The sequence below is a fragment of the Mesoplodon mirus genome (genome assembly GCF_964341445.2).
Source record: "Mesoplodon mirus genome assembly, chromosome: X".
Lineage (NCBI taxonomy): Eukaryota > Metazoa > Chordata > Mammalia > Artiodactyla > Ziphiidae > Mesoplodon > Mesoplodon mirus.
Genome location: NC_138981.1, coordinates 102,285,554 through 102,302,831, shown reverse-complemented (window position 1 = coordinate 102,302,831; position 17,278 = coordinate 102,285,554). Strand labels below are relative to the sequence as shown.

General features: G+C 54.6%; 1 protein-coding gene across 3 annotated transcripts in view; it reads right to left on the bottom strand.

Moving 5' to 3' along the window:
* LONRF3 (LON peptidase N-terminal domain and ring finger 3) overlaps positions 1-16,968 on the bottom strand; it is a 37,467-nt gene extending 20,499 nt beyond the window's left edge. For 2 of the 3 annotated variants that reach the window (XM_082610226.1, XM_082610227.1), the window contains exons 1-6: positions 16,895-16,968; positions 15,546-16,747; positions 12,778-12,896; positions 9,503-9,625; positions 3,195-3,456; positions 2,430-2,520 (exon numbers count right to left, since the gene is read on the bottom strand). In XM_082610226.1, the coding sequence (XP_082466352.1) occupies positions 2,430-2,520; positions 3,195-3,456; positions 9,503-9,625; positions 12,778-12,896; positions 15,546-16,362 (1,412 nt within the window). In that variant the 5' untranslated portion in view covers positions 16,363-16,747; positions 16,895-16,968. Of the gene's footprint in view, positions 1-2,429; positions 2,521-3,194; positions 3,457-5,422; positions 5,579-9,502; positions 9,626-12,777; positions 12,897-15,545; positions 16,748-16,894 lie in introns of all 3 variants that reach the window. The other variant, XM_082610228.1, reaches the window with a different exon arrangement.
* Between the last annotated feature and the right edge of the window lie 310 nt (positions 16,969-17,278).

Here is a 17,278-nt window from a genome sequence, read left to right as displayed (position 1 = left end):
ACCCCACCCCCGGCCCCGGTAACTTACCAGCCCATACAATAGCTTCTCCAGGCAAAGATGGGTTTTTGCTTTGAAGTCTCATTTAGAACAGAGGGGCAGGATAAGGGAAATAATGGCTTTTAAACTCAGAGCGAGCCAACTAGAAGGGGGTCTTATCCTCTTGGTGTTTATTTCTTGGACCAAATTTCTAACCCTTCTCTGAAGCTCCCTGTTGAGATCAGGGACAAACAAGATGAAAGGGAGAAAGCAGAGGAAAGGGAACAAAAGAACTTCAACCTCAGGATTCTTAGCCCTCAGGGAAAACACAAACAGGATGAGTCTGCGTGTTTGATTTTGCGTCCCCGGGATGCCGGGAGGAGTGTTAAGGAGGATAAGTACACCGAAGACCCAGGCTTTCTGAGTGAGCTGAATCAAGTCTATCAAAGTCTGACATCTGAAGGACCATGGCTCACATCACGGGCTGAGGGTCACAAAGGCGTTATTACCTGTGGAGGCCCATTTGTCTGCTTGGAAGCACAGTCTGTCTATCATCTCACAACTTGGCTCTGGCACGACCCACCTGCTATGTTGTTGTGAGGGGGAGGGGGAACTGGTTATACAACCCATCCTACCCTCGCCCACTCCACCTAAACTCAGACAGCATATGGAAGGCTTTCTTCGAGTGCTGCTACATTCTTTATCGAGTCTGTCTGAGCTTATGAGCAAATCTGACAACTCTAATTTTTTTAAGAGAGAGAAAAAGTATGTGTTTGGGTAATGGCTACCTTACTCATTTTTATTCAGAGGACAAAAAAGTCATTCCGAGTATGCCTGGGATTGACATGGAAGGCATATGTGCTTGTAAAGGGCAAGAAAACCTCTGAGGAGCCTCCGTTGGCTGGATCCATCTGTGTGGTGGACCGAAAGATTTTTCTTGACACCTCTTCTCTTGGTTCAACCATCTTAACAACTTTTGTGCAAATATCTCAGCCTCCTTTTAAAGCTCCTCTGGGGGGCGGGGGAAGGCACATTTGAGAATCTACTGAAAGCTGTGGACCTTGTCCTGGAAAACTCACACACACGCACACAGACACACACACACACACACACTTTTACATATAACTTCAGGGAATTCTTAGATCTATTAGAATCCATAGATAGAACCCCCTCAGGGGTCCATGGACCTAAAGTTAAAGAACCTCTGGTCTAGGAAAAAATGTTAACGTTTATTGAGTACTTACTATATGTCAGGCAGTATTCTAAGTGTCTTAAATAGATTTTCTCAATCATAACAACCCCATAGAGCAGGTACTACTGTTCTCTATTTTACTCATGAGAAAACAGTGGCAGAGAAAGTCGCTTGCTCCAGGTCAAACAGCCAGTAAGTGGCAGAGCCTCGGTTGAAACCCAGGCACCCTGGCTTTGGAGCAGCTCCTCTTAGCCACAAAGCCACAGCTGTGAAATGAAACAAGTGAAAGTACTTTCTTTGCACAGACCACGACTGTAGCAGTTTCCTTTTTGTGTATGTTGGAGGGTGGGCAGGCATGTGGAAAATTTGTGTGTCCAGAGGTCGGAGAAAGTAGAGATGATGTGACAGTGGGTGGAGGAGAGATGCTTGGCCAAGTGGTACATGCCCACTACTGACTACTGTGCAGGGCACAGAACAAAAAGTAGTCAGGCCCTCTCTTGGCTTCCAAAGAATAGGCCTGTGGTGCTGACACTGGCCCTTGAGCTTTGAGATCTTGATCAAGTAGCCAGTTGAGATTAGTTCCAGGGTCACAAACTTAAACGCCCACAAGGCACCAGGAAAGCAAAGCAAATGTGAGAGGAAGGCTGGTGTAAGGCAGTGGCCATGGGAGGGGGACCGTGACCAACTGGAGTGTGTGTCTTGTCTCAAAACATTCACCTTTCAGGGCTTCCCTGGTGGCGCAGTGGTTGGGAGTCCGCCTGCCGATGCAGGGGACACGGGTTCGTGCCCCGGTCCGGGAAGATCCCACATGCCACGGAGTGGCTAGGCCCGTGAGCCATGGCCGCTGGGCCTGCGCGTCCGGAGCCTGTGCTCCGCAACGGGAGAGGCCACAATAGTGAGAGGCCCGCGTACCACAAAAAAAAAAAAAAAAAAAAAGAAAAGAAAAAAAAATTCACCTTTCACAAGCCCCCAAATCCCCTGAAGGCCGAACAAAAGACAGCCAGCCTGTGGGCCATCAGTTTGTGACCTCTGAGTAGACCGTTTCCTTCCCACTCCCTAGGTATTTCCAAGTCAGGAGTGCGGGAAATGCAGTCTGTAAACAAGGGACACAAGCTAGCCCGTGTGACAGTTAACGGCGTGATTTCCATTTTGTCAGAACCACGCTTTTCCGTGCTAACCAACCGAGCGGTAGTTCACTAGCAGACAAGTCCAGACACCAGAGGGGAAGAACACTCAGGCAGTGACAGTACACATCACATACCTCATACAGAGGGAGCATTCAAGGTCAGAGGCGTCAAAAGATGCGAGTGGAACACACAGAGCAGGTTTGGCCCCCGGAGCAGCGGGATGATCTGTGGTTTAGAAAGTAGAAGTCAGAGGTGAACCAACCTTGGTTTCACAAAACAGCACTTCTGAGGCAAAAGAACCCAATTATTTTTTCAGTCTGCCACTCTCACCACCTCCCAGAGAATTGATTTAGTGGCCACGTGAGCCACTGAGAATGGGTTGCCCTGAAACAGGCGCTCACAGGCTTCCAACTGTCCCATAAAGAGACGCGCAAGTCAGGGACCGTCCTGAGCCCTGGGGGCTTCCTTCAAATGCAACAGGCGCCTCGCTCAACAAGCGGCGGCGGCAGCAACTCCGCGGACTGAGCCAGGCCTTCAGAGCTGACACTGAATCTTGGCACTGCCAGCCGCTCTGGGAAAGGTATCAAGCTGCGGCCGCTGCTTCTCAGATGCCTGCCTATGGGAACACGACTGGGAACGAGTGGAGTGAGGCCGGATCACGCTGCCCTCGTCCTACCTTCCCGGAATGGGGATGGGGATGGCCAGAGGCTGGCCTGGAAGGAGGTGACACCATCGAGGGCATGAGATGTCAGTACTTGACGCTGTGCACTCACAGAAACCCCACAGGCACCCCGGAGGCGGCAGAGCCATGGAGCCCTCCCATGGAGGGTGAGGGACCTCCACAGACTGGTGAGCCGGGCCCTCCTCCGAGCCGCTTGCCCCCCGGGTAGAGTCCGCACCTGGCTTAGACACTTTCCTAGGCACCTCGGGGTCTTGGGGTTCCATCTGGCAGCACTTCCTTTTCTTCTCCTGGCATTTGCCGCTCCTGCTGGAGGCAGCTTGGGGAGAGGCAGCGGCCCCTTCCTCCTGCGCTCCGTCCTGGTCTTCCGGGCCGTCTTGCTGCCTGTCCCCTTTCACCGGCACGAGGTTCATCGGGCTGCCTCTGTGCCCCCCGGCTGCTGCCGCCTCCTGACCAGAACAATGTGGGCGCTCCAGCGTTTCCTGGAAAGGAAGAGCCAAACGTCAGGATCTACTCACGACCAACATCGTCCTCTGATACTTCTCCCCGGGGCCACGCTGAGAAGATATCACACAGTGCTGATCATCTAGAGGACGTGTAGCTTAACTGATGGGCGGGCATAGGGCACAGGCAGGCCCGGCTGGGGCGCAGCGGAGGAACCTCTGTCCGAGCCAAGGACAGAAAGGCGTGTAGGGAGAGAGTCCTCGGGCCGCGCTGAAGGGGAGAATGGCAGGTGCAGTGCCAGGCCCCGCTCCTCTCCAAGTCACACCCCAGTCACTACCTGAGGGAAACCAAGGCATGCAGTACAGCGAGGGTACATCCAGCCACTCAGTACTTCCTCTCACCCTCAATGCCATTCCGGGTCATCCTCGAGCCCCACACCCAGCTCCCAAAGAACTTTCGGGAAGGCTCTGGCACAGGTGTGTTCACAGGCCTGCCGAGTGCCCTCACGCTCCAGAGCTATGTGTTATACTGGTCAAACAAACTAGGGACAAATTAGACTTTTCACTAGATTTTGGGTGAAAAGTCTGAAAAAGAGACAAGATCATTTGGCAAAACGATCAATAATGTCTCTAGCCTTTTAAAGAATTTTTGTCCAGGAGAAGGATCTAGAAAAAACAAATCCAAAGACAAGGTGTTTATGCAGGTTTACCTAGAGAACCCCTCTCGACTCCACATCCACAGCACATGGGTCAAAACGCTCATGCTGTTCTCTCCCCTCCAACTCCAACCCCCCAAAATTGGTAGATAGATGAAACCTGGGCAGTGCACAGCTGGGAGAAAAAGGATGTGGGTTTTCTGAGTCCCTAACCTGGGGAGTTCAGGGGTTTCTTTCAGCACTGTGGCACTGCTGCATCCTTTCCACGAGCCCCAGGCATAGTCTACACAGTACCCTGCTTTGCAAGGCAAAGTTTGGGTGGAAGCCCAATCCCTGCTCCCCAGCTGGCTCGCGTGGGAAAGCCAGGGGTGCTCTCTTTCTTCATTTCAGATTGAGCTGCCACTAGAAGTCACTCCAGACACTTTGGTTCTCAATGATCTCAAACAAGTACTGAAATGCACTAGGGGTGCTTTGATTTCAGGAGATACTCTAAGTGCTGCCCCCCCCCCCTTTTTTGAGTCAGGTACACCTGCATGTTATTCATTCTCCAGAGCGGGGAAAGAAGTCAGGGAAATGTAAGATTCTCACCTGTCAGAGAATCCAAGAAGCCACAGAGACCCCAGGGCTCACATACAGGGGAGGATCACAGATCACAGATGGAGGGCAGGCAGATGTCCCGAGGTGCCTAGATCTTCAGAGCTCAACTCTGCCTTCACGTCTGCCCTTCTGAGCCCCAGCCTCTGCCCACTTGCCCTCTGCTGGGAAAGCTAGTACCTGGAGACCATCGTTTTCAAAGACTCAAATACCTGCGACTTCCTAAGTCTCTTCCCTCTCCCCGGCTCCAAATATGTATTGGAAGTCTACTTACGTGTAAGACACGATGCAGGAATATGAAATTACCTCCCCCTGGGGATCAAATGGAGTTGTCTTTGCACGAGGAACTTAGCTGGTGCTCAAAGACGAGCAGCTTGCGCAAACAAAAAGCAGGAAAGGAGGGGCTGTCAGGCCCTCTTCCCAGGCTCCACCCCTAAGCTGATAAAGCCACCCCGACTGAAGGGCTCCAGGGGAAGTGGGCCAGTTCCTTTCTAGGTCTGTCAACTCTCTCTTTCAGCTGGATCTGACCAAGAACTGAAAACTGAACGTAATAAATCATCAACCCCGGGCCCCCACCTAAAATCCAATTTCATCTTTAGGAAATAGCCTTCTAGCAAAGAATGCAGCCATGAGCGACTCCATTTCTTCTTTCTCAGGAACCGAATGAGGTAGGAGGGTGAGGGCTCACTCCCCATGTTTGCCCACAAAACAGCCAAACGAAGCGTCACGAGCGAGCTGGGTGAGTGGAGTTTTACCTGTGGCAACTTTGGTAGATTATGGCTGGTGCCTTCAGTAGCCAATGACTCTACGTGTTCCTTTAATCTAGGGTGAGGTGCCAACAGCTTCAGGATTTCGGGAGAATGTTCCTGAGAAGCCCCCGGGACTGATGGTGAAAAGAAACTAAGGAGAAGCTGTGACATAAAACAGAAGACTCAGAAGACTTCACTACTTAAGTTTCTACAGGTGCTTGGGTGAAGGGCACGGGGAGGAAGGGGCAAAGGGCACAGCTTGCGGGGCCAAACTCCAGGGAGGAAGCCTTGGATCAGAGACCCCGACACAGTGGGGTAGGGGGTCCTCACTTCAGCGCATCGGAATTGCCTGGGGAGCTTAGGAAAACTCCAGGTTCTAAGTTCCCATGCCCGGCTCCCCCAGGTCTGAAGTGTGGCCCGAGAATCTGGATTTTGAAAAGGCACTACAGATGCCTTTGTCACCCTAGCCGGAGGTACAAACCACCACTCCGCTGCTACCATTCCATAGAAATATCTGCAGGGGGATTTCAAAACCTACCTAGGAGGAAAGAGGCAGAGGTGAAGACGGGAGAGAAACATCAGCTGGGGGACCTGGAGTCGTGTCCGCGACACCCCCATGGGTAGAAGGTGACAAATGTCATCGAGGTTCCTCGCTATTTCTTCCCACCCTGCCCATTTTGCTCCCTCCTCCGTCAGCCCCGGATCATGAATCCCTTCAGCAGTGAAATGTCCGGAAAAGCAGAACCCAACCTTCCTTCCTCTTCTCCTAGTCTCTCCTCCTCCTTTCTGGCCTTCACTTTCCCGAGAATGTCAGGTATCTTCAAGGACTGGGGGCAGGCCGGTTCCAGTCTATGGCTGGCTTCCTTTGCAATTGATAAGCTGGGGGCAGTGGTGCGGGGGCAGGTAGAAGACCTGGAAGGGACTGCGAGTCAAAGATGTGCGGTCGCGTGGACACTGCGCCATCAGCTGCCCCCATCCTTGTTTCAGTTCTCCGCTGTGAAAGCGCCAATGACCAACATACATAAGTATCTATCGTGTGTAACACAACACAGGAAAGCAGGTCACTCACTTCTAAAACATATTCACAAGTTTGCCACTGAGACCCACTAAAGGGCGCTCCACCCCTTGTTCCGGGTAATAGGGTATTAACTCATCAGGAGAATCTGACCGAAACTCTGACCAAACTCTCTCTGGTTTGATTTGCTCTTTTGCTGGCCCCCAGCAGTTCCTTCATGATGTTCCTTCTGATGCCAGCACTTTCCACATAGCCAAGCCCTGCTCAACCCTCAAGGCTCAGCTCCAGCACTACCTTCCCCTACTCCCCCAGCCTCCCTGATCTCTCCTGTCCTTCCGTGTTCTCGACTGCACCATAAGATAGTACCTTACACTACACAGTCTTGTGTTAGCCTCAAACTGCGTTGCAGGTGTAAGTCTTTCTCTCTAACCAGATGGTCACCTTCTGGAGGGCACGTGACAGATGTCCAATAAATACTCATCACACTGGATGGAACTGAATTAAGACACTAGCCATCCCAGGGCCCAGGGAGAGGCCTAGGGTTCAGACCCAAAGTCTTCAGACAGATGCCTCCATCTCCTCCCAGCTGTAAGTTGGTAAAGGAGTGAGGCGGGGAGGTACTCACAGTGCCCAGGGCCATAAATGCCAGCTTTCAGAGGCTCCTCTTCCACAGGAGCCAAAGTTGGCTCCCAGAAGCCCTCCCGAGTGGCCCACCAGGACCAAGCCACTTCTGAAGCAATCTCCCTGGAATTCTCCCAAAAAGAGCACTAGCAGCCACAGGGCATCTCAAGGTACAAGGATAAAAGGGTAGAGCGCGGTGAGAGGGAAAGAGAGGCAGAGAGGGAACTCGAAGGAAACAAAGCAGAAGTAACAGCAGTACTGACCTTCTTCCTTTAATACCTAAGATCTCAGACTAGGCCTTCTCAGTGGCTTTGGAAAACAAAATTTGGGGTCAACTCTCAGTGGGAATGAGCATTCCACATACGAATGGAAGTCAATTCCACTTCGGTGTCAGCCTTTGAAAGGCCCAAATGGGTCAAGAGGGCAAAAAAGAATCTGAGGTAAATACAAACATTAAAAAGAAACCCAGGTCTGTGAGTGGCTAAGGCAGCTAATTAATCCCAAGTGAACCTGGACCATCTCTGTCATATCTTTATCCCTGGAATGGGAACACTCCAGTAAATAACCACAGCGGAGGGTCCTCAGTGTTCTTAAGTAACTGCCACGCCCTCACCACACTCAGTGGAAATTCGCCTCTAAATTCTCACCCCAGCTTCGGAACTCTGGAACACTCGTCACAGGCAAATGCTCGCTTGTATGGTCTGAAATTTATATTACACTATATAACGAGTGCAAGATTGTAAGGTAGGTCCTTGAGGACTGACACTGTGGCTTATGCCTCCTTGGGTCTCAGAGCTTAGCACAATGTGTTCCCCTGCCCCATTAAGGCAGCTGTGGAAATGACACTAGGTGGTCTGTAAAATCGGGCTGTAAAGAGAGATCAACCCAACTGATGAGACCAGAGCCTCTCAGGCCAACTGGGAAATGGACAAATGAGAATAAAGAAACCACTCACTCCTGAGCCCAACGCCTGCCTCTTCTGGCCTTTGCACACTCTGTCCCCAAAAGTCAAGGCTCTTCTAATCGCCTTTGTCCAGCCATCCCAGACCTGGATAATTCCATCGCTGCTCTCCCCCCAGCCCCAGCAGTGGGTGCTGAGACTCCTGACAAGGCCTCCTGGCACAGCAGGATGGTGGAGCAACTCACAAGGCAGACTCTGGAAGCAGGTGGAATTGGGTTTGATTGCTCTTTCACAAATCACTAGGTGTGTGATCTCAGGAAAGTCACCAAGCCTCAGCTTCCTCATCTGTCTCATCTGTAACATGGGGATAAGTAATAGTACCTACCCTCATAGGGACACTGTGGAAATTAAATTGTATCTTCCCCGTAAAGCCCATAGCACAGTGTGGGATGCACAGGAAACGCTCAATAAATGTTAGCTATTATTATTATTATTATTATTACCCACACTATGGAGTACAGTTAAGATTTGGGAAAGGGTCCACAGCCTGGAGCAATTCTCTGCCGCCAGCGCTCTGACTAACCAGGCCAAAGCAACTTCCCAGAAAAGAAACCTTCGATGAGAGGCATAACCTCCAGAGCTCAGCTTCGCCTAGTTCACTGATTTTGCTAAAGATTCCTTTCTGGAGCCTTCAGAAACCACTCCTGTCTCTTGCGTCCTTTCTTCATCCACTGCTCTGCCAAACTGTACTGGGACAGAGGCACTTGGGGAGTGGCGGTGAATAGGGAGTTGTAGAGCAGAGGCCACCACTGATTGTCAGCATCCAACTTCCAGGCCAACTAGCCAGACACCGTGAGAATACACTGCAGAACAGTAAGCAACGAAGTCCACGAATTGAGGATGCTTGAGCCTTCACTAATGCACCCAGTATTTAAAAAATAACATCCACATTCTCCAAGGACTCAAGAGTTGGAATGACTGTTTGGATTATACTGTAATAGTCCTTGACTTATATTCTGCATGTGTTTTATTTCTAGCCAAGGAGCTGAAGGTTGGAGTTCTGCATATGGCAGGGCAGATGGGACCCAACATCCCTTCTGAGGAGCTGGCTGCCCTGTGTGACTGGTGAAGCTGTGACTTAGCCAAAGAAAAGTTCTACAACTGCAGGCAGCCTCACACCCAGGACCTCTTGCCAACAGCCAGAATCTCCTCGGTGGGCCTCCATCCCCATGTTAACTTATCTGGTTTTATTCTGTTTTGTTTGTTTTCCCACTGACAACCCAAACCCCGAGTCAAAGAAGCAAGAACATTCCTCACCGGCTCCTACAGAAATGCAGGAACTGCTCAATCTGATTGTACATGCCAAAAGGATGGTGCTTCCGGGCCATCAATTGGCACTTGTGTCTCGCTCCTGTCCCCTCAACCCGGGGAGCCACCCACTCAGGACCCCCAATCCCCGGAAGGGCAGTTCCCTCACTCCCTCAACCCTGGAGAAGACAGAGGGGTGGGGGCCCACTGGGCAGCTGGACCTGACGTCATCTCAACTCACCCTTTGGGCTTCAGCTCTTACTCTTTTGTTCGTTCCATCGAGGGACACACAATATAGAAACTCCCTTAGTGCTTCCTCCACCTTGCCTAGGGTGGCTAAGGCTTGCGCTTTTCTGAAGTGTGCCTGGAAGAAAACATGAGCATTCAGTCCCATCCTTATCCACCTCTTGATGCTGCTGTATCATTTCATAACACCAGCTAACTGCTTCGTGGGTTTTCATTGTCGTGTGAAGGGGTTTAAAAGGACTATCTCATCTATAGCCCTACTAGGTAGGCAACTGTTCTGAAGCCCATTTTCAAGGAGATAAAACTGAGATCCAGAGAAATGACTCGCCCAAAATAATAAGAAATTGTGGAATCAAGTTTTTTGAGCCTGGGACTGACTGATACCGAAGCCCAAATTCTCAACCACTGTGCCTCCCGTCTCCCCCTCTCCCGGCCCCACCACTGTATTGGAGGAGGTACCAAATGTAGCAAGAACCCCCATTTGAGCACATACTAACCAGGTTTCAGGACCTGCCTGGATGGGCCTTCCTGGTAACGGGTCTGTCAAGCAGAGACCGAATCCATCTTACCGGCTGAGTGACCACCGACACTCACTGATCATTTATCAGAAGAGGCCCAAATGAGCTAAGGCATGTGATCTCTCCAAGACCTTGAAGGTAGCTAGTAGCAAAGCTGGAACTAGAACTGTGCCCCTCCCCGCAAAGCAGACCGCCCTTTGGAGGGCTAACCAGGGCCTGCGCCAACGCTTTGGCTCCGGTGGGCTCAGCTCACGTCTGCTCCCTCACCACGTCTTGAAATAGCATAAGAAGTTTTAGGGCTCCTCAGGGTCCAAGCCCAACTGCCCTGGGAGAGAAACCCTAAGGGGTAGTTGAGGAGCATCCTGGGGAAGAGGGAGGAAAAAGAAAAGAGGTGGGAGGAGGGCTGCCTCCTCTCCGTGCCTTAGGACAGCTGCTCCTGGCAGCTTGGCTTGGAGGCTGCCCCTCAGGGGCCTGCTCCCCACTCCCTCAGCTCCACAGCTGACCCCGAGTGTAACTTAGTGAAGGAAACAATCCAGGGTGCAGCTGCTGGGCACTCTAGTATGCGGGGCCTCCCCTTCCGACACGCCTCTGCAGGCCGCAGTGCCCTCCGGCTCGGGCCTGGCTACAGGGGCCAGCCGGGATCTGCCTTCTTGAGCAGTGGCCCCTGCTCCAAGCCTCTTGGGGCCCTCCCCCAGAACTCCCCCTCCTTCTGGAGCCAGATGCATGGCTTGTTGCATCTTCCCAGCAGTGCTCCAGGGGCCCTCAGGAGAAAGGCTTGTGTGACATTTCAGGGCGGCTAAAGGGGATGAGTGCTGGAGCCTCGAGAGGCTTTGGGATCTGACCAATCATACCAAGCAGCAACCCAGATATACTCCAGCTGCTCAGGGCCGCCAGCTCACTCTCCTGGAGCTGCACCGCCTGCAGGAGAATTTGAGAAGCAAGAGCCCTGGCTGGGTGGCTGCAATAGGGCTGCACGCGGTGAACTCCTCCCACAGGGGCGTTTCGTATAGAAATGGTGGGAAATATGCAAATCAGGGTGTGAGGCGGCTCTGAATCAGAAGCACCGTTCAAGTCTTCTCTTGACCCCCAAGTCAGCAGAGTTCTCTCGTCACTGCCTCTCTGCTTAGCCCAGCACTTTGGGGAAAATGAACTCCTGTTTAATATTTCCACCAAACTCTTCCTTCACTGGGGAAGTCACTTTTCCTGTTTCATCCAAGATGGTCCACTGCTTACTCAGCCTTGTTTCCCACTGCACTGTCGAGGCCCCAACCCTTAGGGGGCCTAAGCAGAAAGAGCAGAAAGAGTTGCAAGAGAAGTGCTCTTAGGCCCAGGCAGCTCAGTAGCCTGCACCACTACAAGGCCTGAAATGCTCCCACTGAAGTTCCCGTGGGTTGACTTTGGTGACTTGGAATAAACTGTAACTGTGCTCCTTGGGAAAGAGAATATACTAATCCATCATCATTCATGAAAACCTTCTCATGAAAGAACATATGAGATTCACTCTGACATTAAGGGCCCAGTATGCAGCTCCATGATGTTTTATCTGAGGTTCCCAGATCCAGAAAACAGTCTGCTCATCCACGATTTTCATAAGCTTGACATCAAAATCATTAGGTGGCGAAACCTGACCTAAAATGATGTGTGTTACAGTCTTTGTCCCACTTGGTGTGTATTTTCATGTAATATCCTGCAGAGATAGTGTGTGTGACTACGGGGCGCTGTCCAGAGCTAAAACCTGGTCTTTGTGAGATTGGAAACATTCTGGATTCTGAACATATCTGGCCCCACGGGATTCAGATAAGGGATCACAGCCTTGGATGAGCTGGGGTCGTGTGGAGACAGCACCACACCAAGAGCCAGCGTTACAGCTCACAGAATGGTCTCTTGGCCACGCCCACCTGTAACCCTCCCTGCCTCCCTGTGAGGCGATCAGGGCAGACAGCAAGATCTTCGTCTTGCAAACTAGGACACTTAGGGTTCAGAGAGCGAAGTGACTTCCCCATGGTCACTTAGCTTGCGGGTAGTAGAGCCCAGGCTCAAATCTAATCTTCTCAACAAAATATTGAAATGCGGCTGAGGGCCAGTCCTGAGGCCAGACAGAGATGCAGAAAGTGACACTTTGCACCCTGGCATCTTGAGAGATGCTGAACCTGTCTTTCTCCCCACCCCTCCACGTGACCTACATGTTTAGGGGAAGCGGCAGGCTGACTGACTACCTTAAGGATTTGAGATGGCAGAACGAGCCAGCAATACTTCTCTCTCCCTCCTGCTTCGACCGTCCTGGGAAAAGAATGATGCTGATGACGGCAGACACATACAACGCTATGTGCCAGGCATTGTTCTAAGTATCTGTGTGCATTAGCTCATGTCATCCTCACAACGAACCCTGCGAAGTAGATGCTTTGAATATCCTCATTTGATAGATGAGGAGATGAGGTGCAGGGAGGTTAGGTAATTTGCCAAGGCCACACAGCTAGGAAAAGTAGCAGAGCTGGAACATAAACTCAGGCAGTCTGGCTCCCAAGTCCATGCTCTAGAGAGTCACAAGGCCCAGGCTGCTCTGCGGGTCATCAGTGGAAGATCAGATAGGGGAGGAATCCAGCTCCCTTGCAGATCCCTAAGTCACCCTTTGTCAAGGGAACCCCCAGCTCCTCTGAAGAGCCTTCTCCCTGCTCTGAGTAGGGAGGCAGTCCTTCCTGCCAGTTCCTGTCTACAGTACAATTCCTTCCCATCCCTCCCATCCCACACTCACCTTAAACCCCATGGGGCGGAGCTTACATGCTATTTCTGCATCATGCAGTGCATCCTCATGAGACTCCAAGGTGAAATAAATTTGAGACCGGTTGCTGTAAAGCAAGTGGTCATTTGGAGCTGCCAAGATGAGAAAAAACAAACAAACAACAACAACAACAAAACACCTTGAGCAAAATGGCAAGTTATCTAGGACTTTTCTACTAGGGACCCAAAGGGGTAAGCTCGATCTCCAGTCCTAATATTGCCCTGCCTACCACACCCCCCAGCCACTCTGGGTCTGAGCTTCCCCAGCTGTAAAGAAGTCATTTATCCCCTTCTCTCAAGCAGTTCCTTAGAGGGCCTGTGGTGTCAGTGGTGCATTAGCAACCTGGACTCTCGAACCCTGGAACTCTTGCACCTTGCTTCATGGCCGTGGCTAGCAACGGGCAGCCTGGCTTCTGGGTGAGGTATTGCCCACAAGGAAACAGGCCAGGGAGGAAGGAGAAGGGGATGGCCAGATGTGACCCCCATCCTTGCCACCAGGAAGACAAGTCCAAGTTAGTCTCCCGGTGATATCAGCGACATCTCTGTCTACAAACCCCAGCACACATGAAGTTCTTCTGAAGAAAACAGAAGTGCATCTGCAAGCCTCCATCCTCTCGTTACAGATAGGCAGATGTGAATGGACAAGGCTTCTGGGAATAAAGTGAGGCTGGCTCTCACCAATACTCTGAACCACTAGATGCCAGGGCTGGAAAGGCCTTTAGAGACCATCTGGCTCAATCAACCCATTCTTCAAGGAAAATCAAGCCCAGAGAGGGGAAGGCATCTGCTCAAAGTCTAGCTAGCTGGCCAGACTCATTACTAACTTGCCAGACTTTGAATCTGGGGTGGGAGACAGGTTCCTTTTTTTTCCGAAGGGGAGTGTAGTACTTCGAATAGTAAGGAAGAGAGACTGGCCATCTTCCGGCACAAAGATACTCTTTGTTGGGGAGGTCCCTTTCCTCTTAGAAGGGTGAAGAGGTCTTGACATTTTTCACCTTGACTCCTCTGGTGGTGCAAGGAAGAACCCCCAGGGGAAAGTGGTGACAGAAACAAAGGGGGAGGAGGAGGAGGGCAGGAAGGGGCTTTCGTGGCCCTTAGGGGTCGGCTGAAAGGAATGGAACCTCCCTTGGAGACCTGGGCTTAAGTGGCTGCCACCTGTCTACTTCATACTGCCCTGCTCTTCCCCAGGGACTGGGCTCCAGCTTCTGCTGCGGGAACAGGCTTTGCTGGGGTTTTTCCCTCAGGGGTGTGCAGAGGGTTCGCCTGGGTGCCCATTACTTGCTCTTAAGGCATCAGTCAAGAGTTTGCAGTCTCCTCTGTCCCTTTCCTTGCAGCACACACTGTGCTTTGCTTGGGCACACGGGGTCGCGTTCCTCCCCCTCCCCCATTACCTGTTGCAACCTCGGGTGGAGATGCAACACGTGGAGACGCCAGCCCACCCCCTCCTCCACCCATCCGAGTGGGGCTCAGGGCACCCTGGGATCCCAGAGCCCTGTCTGCCCAGCCCTGTCGCCTCCTCCCCGGCACGCTTCGCCAGACACCGTGCGCCGCCGCCGAGCTCCTGGCAGCCGGCCTGAGCTGGGCAATACCCGCGGCTCGGCGGCCACTTCCTGGGTCCAGACGTGGGGGGTCGGGGAGGGGGGAGTCGTTCCCTTAGGGAACTCGGGCGCCCTAGTGCGGCCCGAGGCGCGGGACTGCCCACATCGCCCTTGAGGCCGCAAAGACCACCCATCATCCCTCCTCAGGCGGCACGGGAAAGCGGGACAGAGGCGGCCCCCTTGGCAGCCAGCCCACGGTCCCCAAGGATCCCCGAGCCGTCGCCTGGCCGGTCGCCCTCTGGGGGCTGTCGGGCTGGTGTTCGAGGCGAGAGCGCAGGCAGCGGGCGGTCGGGCGGGGGGGCATCTATTTCAGCCGAGGATCGTGTGATAGGAAGCGGTGACAATGAGTCACAGGGCGACGGGGCGCGAGCGCTCCCCCCACCCCGCCCGCACACGCTCCCGGGATGGTTTCCGAGGCGAGCGTGGCCCACTTCAGCTACCTCAGCCGTTACACAATCCCGCCCGCCCGCGCGGAGGAGGGGCCGCCCGGCCCGGGCCGCTCGCAGCCCTTATGCAACCAGTGCTCTCCTGACCTAATTCCACGCCGGACCCACCCCACCGGGAGCCGCGGCCCCGGAAGGGACAACTCCCGGCAGCCACGGCGGCCCCAGGCCGGGAGGGAGCGGCAGACGCAGGCGCCGACCGAACATCCCAGGCTGGCGGGAGCCCAGAGGCCCCGGCGCGCGAGTGGGAAGGGTGCGAAGTTCCCCTGCTGGCCCGAAAGCTACGGGCAGGTGTTAAGAGGGGCCCGAGCGCGCAGCGACAGAAGGAGAAGGCGAGCCCGAGAAACAGACGGTGACACCGAGCAAGAGCCAGAGTGACAAAGATACGGAAAGAAAGAAAAGGACGGAGAAACAGAGCGACACAAACAGAAGAAGGGACTGAGACACGCAGAAACACACAAGCTAACAGGAGACATAGAGGAAGACAAAGAGCAGGGAGATAGACAGAGACCCAGAGAAAGGGCCATGAACCAGGAGAGACAGAGAAAAAGTCGGAGACGGAACTCCAGAGCCCCCCTCCCCCACTCCGGTCGCGGTCCATCCCAAGGTCCGCGTGCCCTCCTCCGCCCGGGTCCACCCCGCAGCTCCCCGCCGGGCTCGTGCCTCCGCCCGCCCCGGCCCCGGCGGCACGGTGGTCTCACCCAGCCTAACTGCCTCGTTGTACTTGAGCAGCGCCGCCTCCACCTGGCGCTCGCGGTACAGCCGGTTGCCCTCGTGCCGGAGTTGCGACGCCCTTGCCGGGCCCGGGAACAACTTCCCGAGGAGGCCGCTGAGCACCACGTTGACCCGCAGCGGCGGCGGCGCCTGCTGCCCAGCCCGCCGGGCTCCGCGCGCCCGCCCGGTGGCCACCATCAAAGCGGAGAGTTTGACCCCGCACAGCGCACAGCGTCGGTCGGCTGCCCGCCCGCGTTCCAGGCACAGTTTACAAAAGGTGTGTCCGCAGGACAAGGACACGGGGTCTGAGAGAAATCCATGGCACTTCCGGCACTTGAAGCCGTCCCACACCTCGGTGGCCTCGGCGGCCGTCGCCGCCCCTGCCTCTTCCGCCGCCAGCGCGCAGCTCGCCCCGCGGCTCCAGTCCGGGGGCTCCGGCGCCGGTTCCTCGCCTTGAGGGACTTTCTCGGCCAGGCAGCGCACCAGCTGCTCCAGCTGCTCGGCCACCAGCTGCTGCCGCTCCGAGAGCTGTCGGTACACCTCGAGGGCTTCCCGGAGGCGCCCCCCAGACGCCAGGGCGTCGGCCTGTGTGAGCAGGACTTTGCACTCCGCCGTCGAGGCCCTCGGAGGCCGCTCCTGCGGCGGCGGCAGAGTCGGTAGAGGTGCGGGGCCTTCTGTAGCCGCCTCTGGGTGGGGGCCCGTGTCTCCGAGGGCCGGTGATGCCGCCGGCTCCGCCAGCTCTAAGTTGTTGCTGCAGAGCTCGGCGGGCAAGCTCAGCATCTGTTCAGTCTGAAATGAATCCATAGGGAGAGGGACATGCGTGGGGAAGAGGCGTCTAGGGGCCGGGGACGTGGAGCAGGGAGCGGTGGCTGGAGGGAATCGGGGCTGCCACGGCCGCCGCTCTGCCGCTCGCCGGTCCCTGCAATGCCTCCGCGAGCTCCACGCCGGCCGCCCCGCGCCGCCTAATAACTGTCTTGTCTCAGCAAAGTGTTATATAAAACGACACCACGTGACGCGCCGCCACGCCGCTCATTGGCCGGCGGCGGGACGATTGTTACAAAACCAGACAGTTTTGTAACAGTGTTGCGCTTGCTTCTTTGGGCTTAGCTTTTCTTGGCTTCTTTTTGCGGTTGTTTGTGTTTACACTCTGTCTTAGTTCCCCCTCGCAACGTGGTTCCTTTTCGGAAGACTGGGAGGGAAAGAAAAAACCCAGCGTCTTTTCCTGGGTTTCTCCGTCTCCAAACCCTACCCCATCCCACCTCCAAACCCGTCAGCAAACAGGTCCCCTCTGCCAGCCGCCCGCTAGCGGTCCCCTCTCCCCTCGGGAGGCCGGTACCTCGAGGCGCGCAGTCCGCCAGGTCTTTAGGGACGCCGGAGGCTTGCCCTCCCAGGGGTGACGGCGGCTGTCTGCTAAGAGAAGCGGGTTGGGAGGGTCCCCGGGCAGCCCCCACCCGGGGCCCGGCCCCGGCTCCTCACACCCGGGGTCCCTGGCCACCTTCCCCATGGAGTCCCCCCAAAGGTAGTGAGTGCGGTTATCCGAGGGCGCTTGATCTCCTGTGCCGGGAAAGACTCGGAGCAGCGGGCCCGGCGGGCTCAGCAGTTTGGCGGCGCTCGCCGAGCGGAGAGGGACATGCCGAGAAGATGCGCTCGCCGGCTAGCGCCCGGAGGAGGCCCCCCGCGCGCCCCGCTTCCTCACCTCTCCTCCAACGCTGGAACCTGC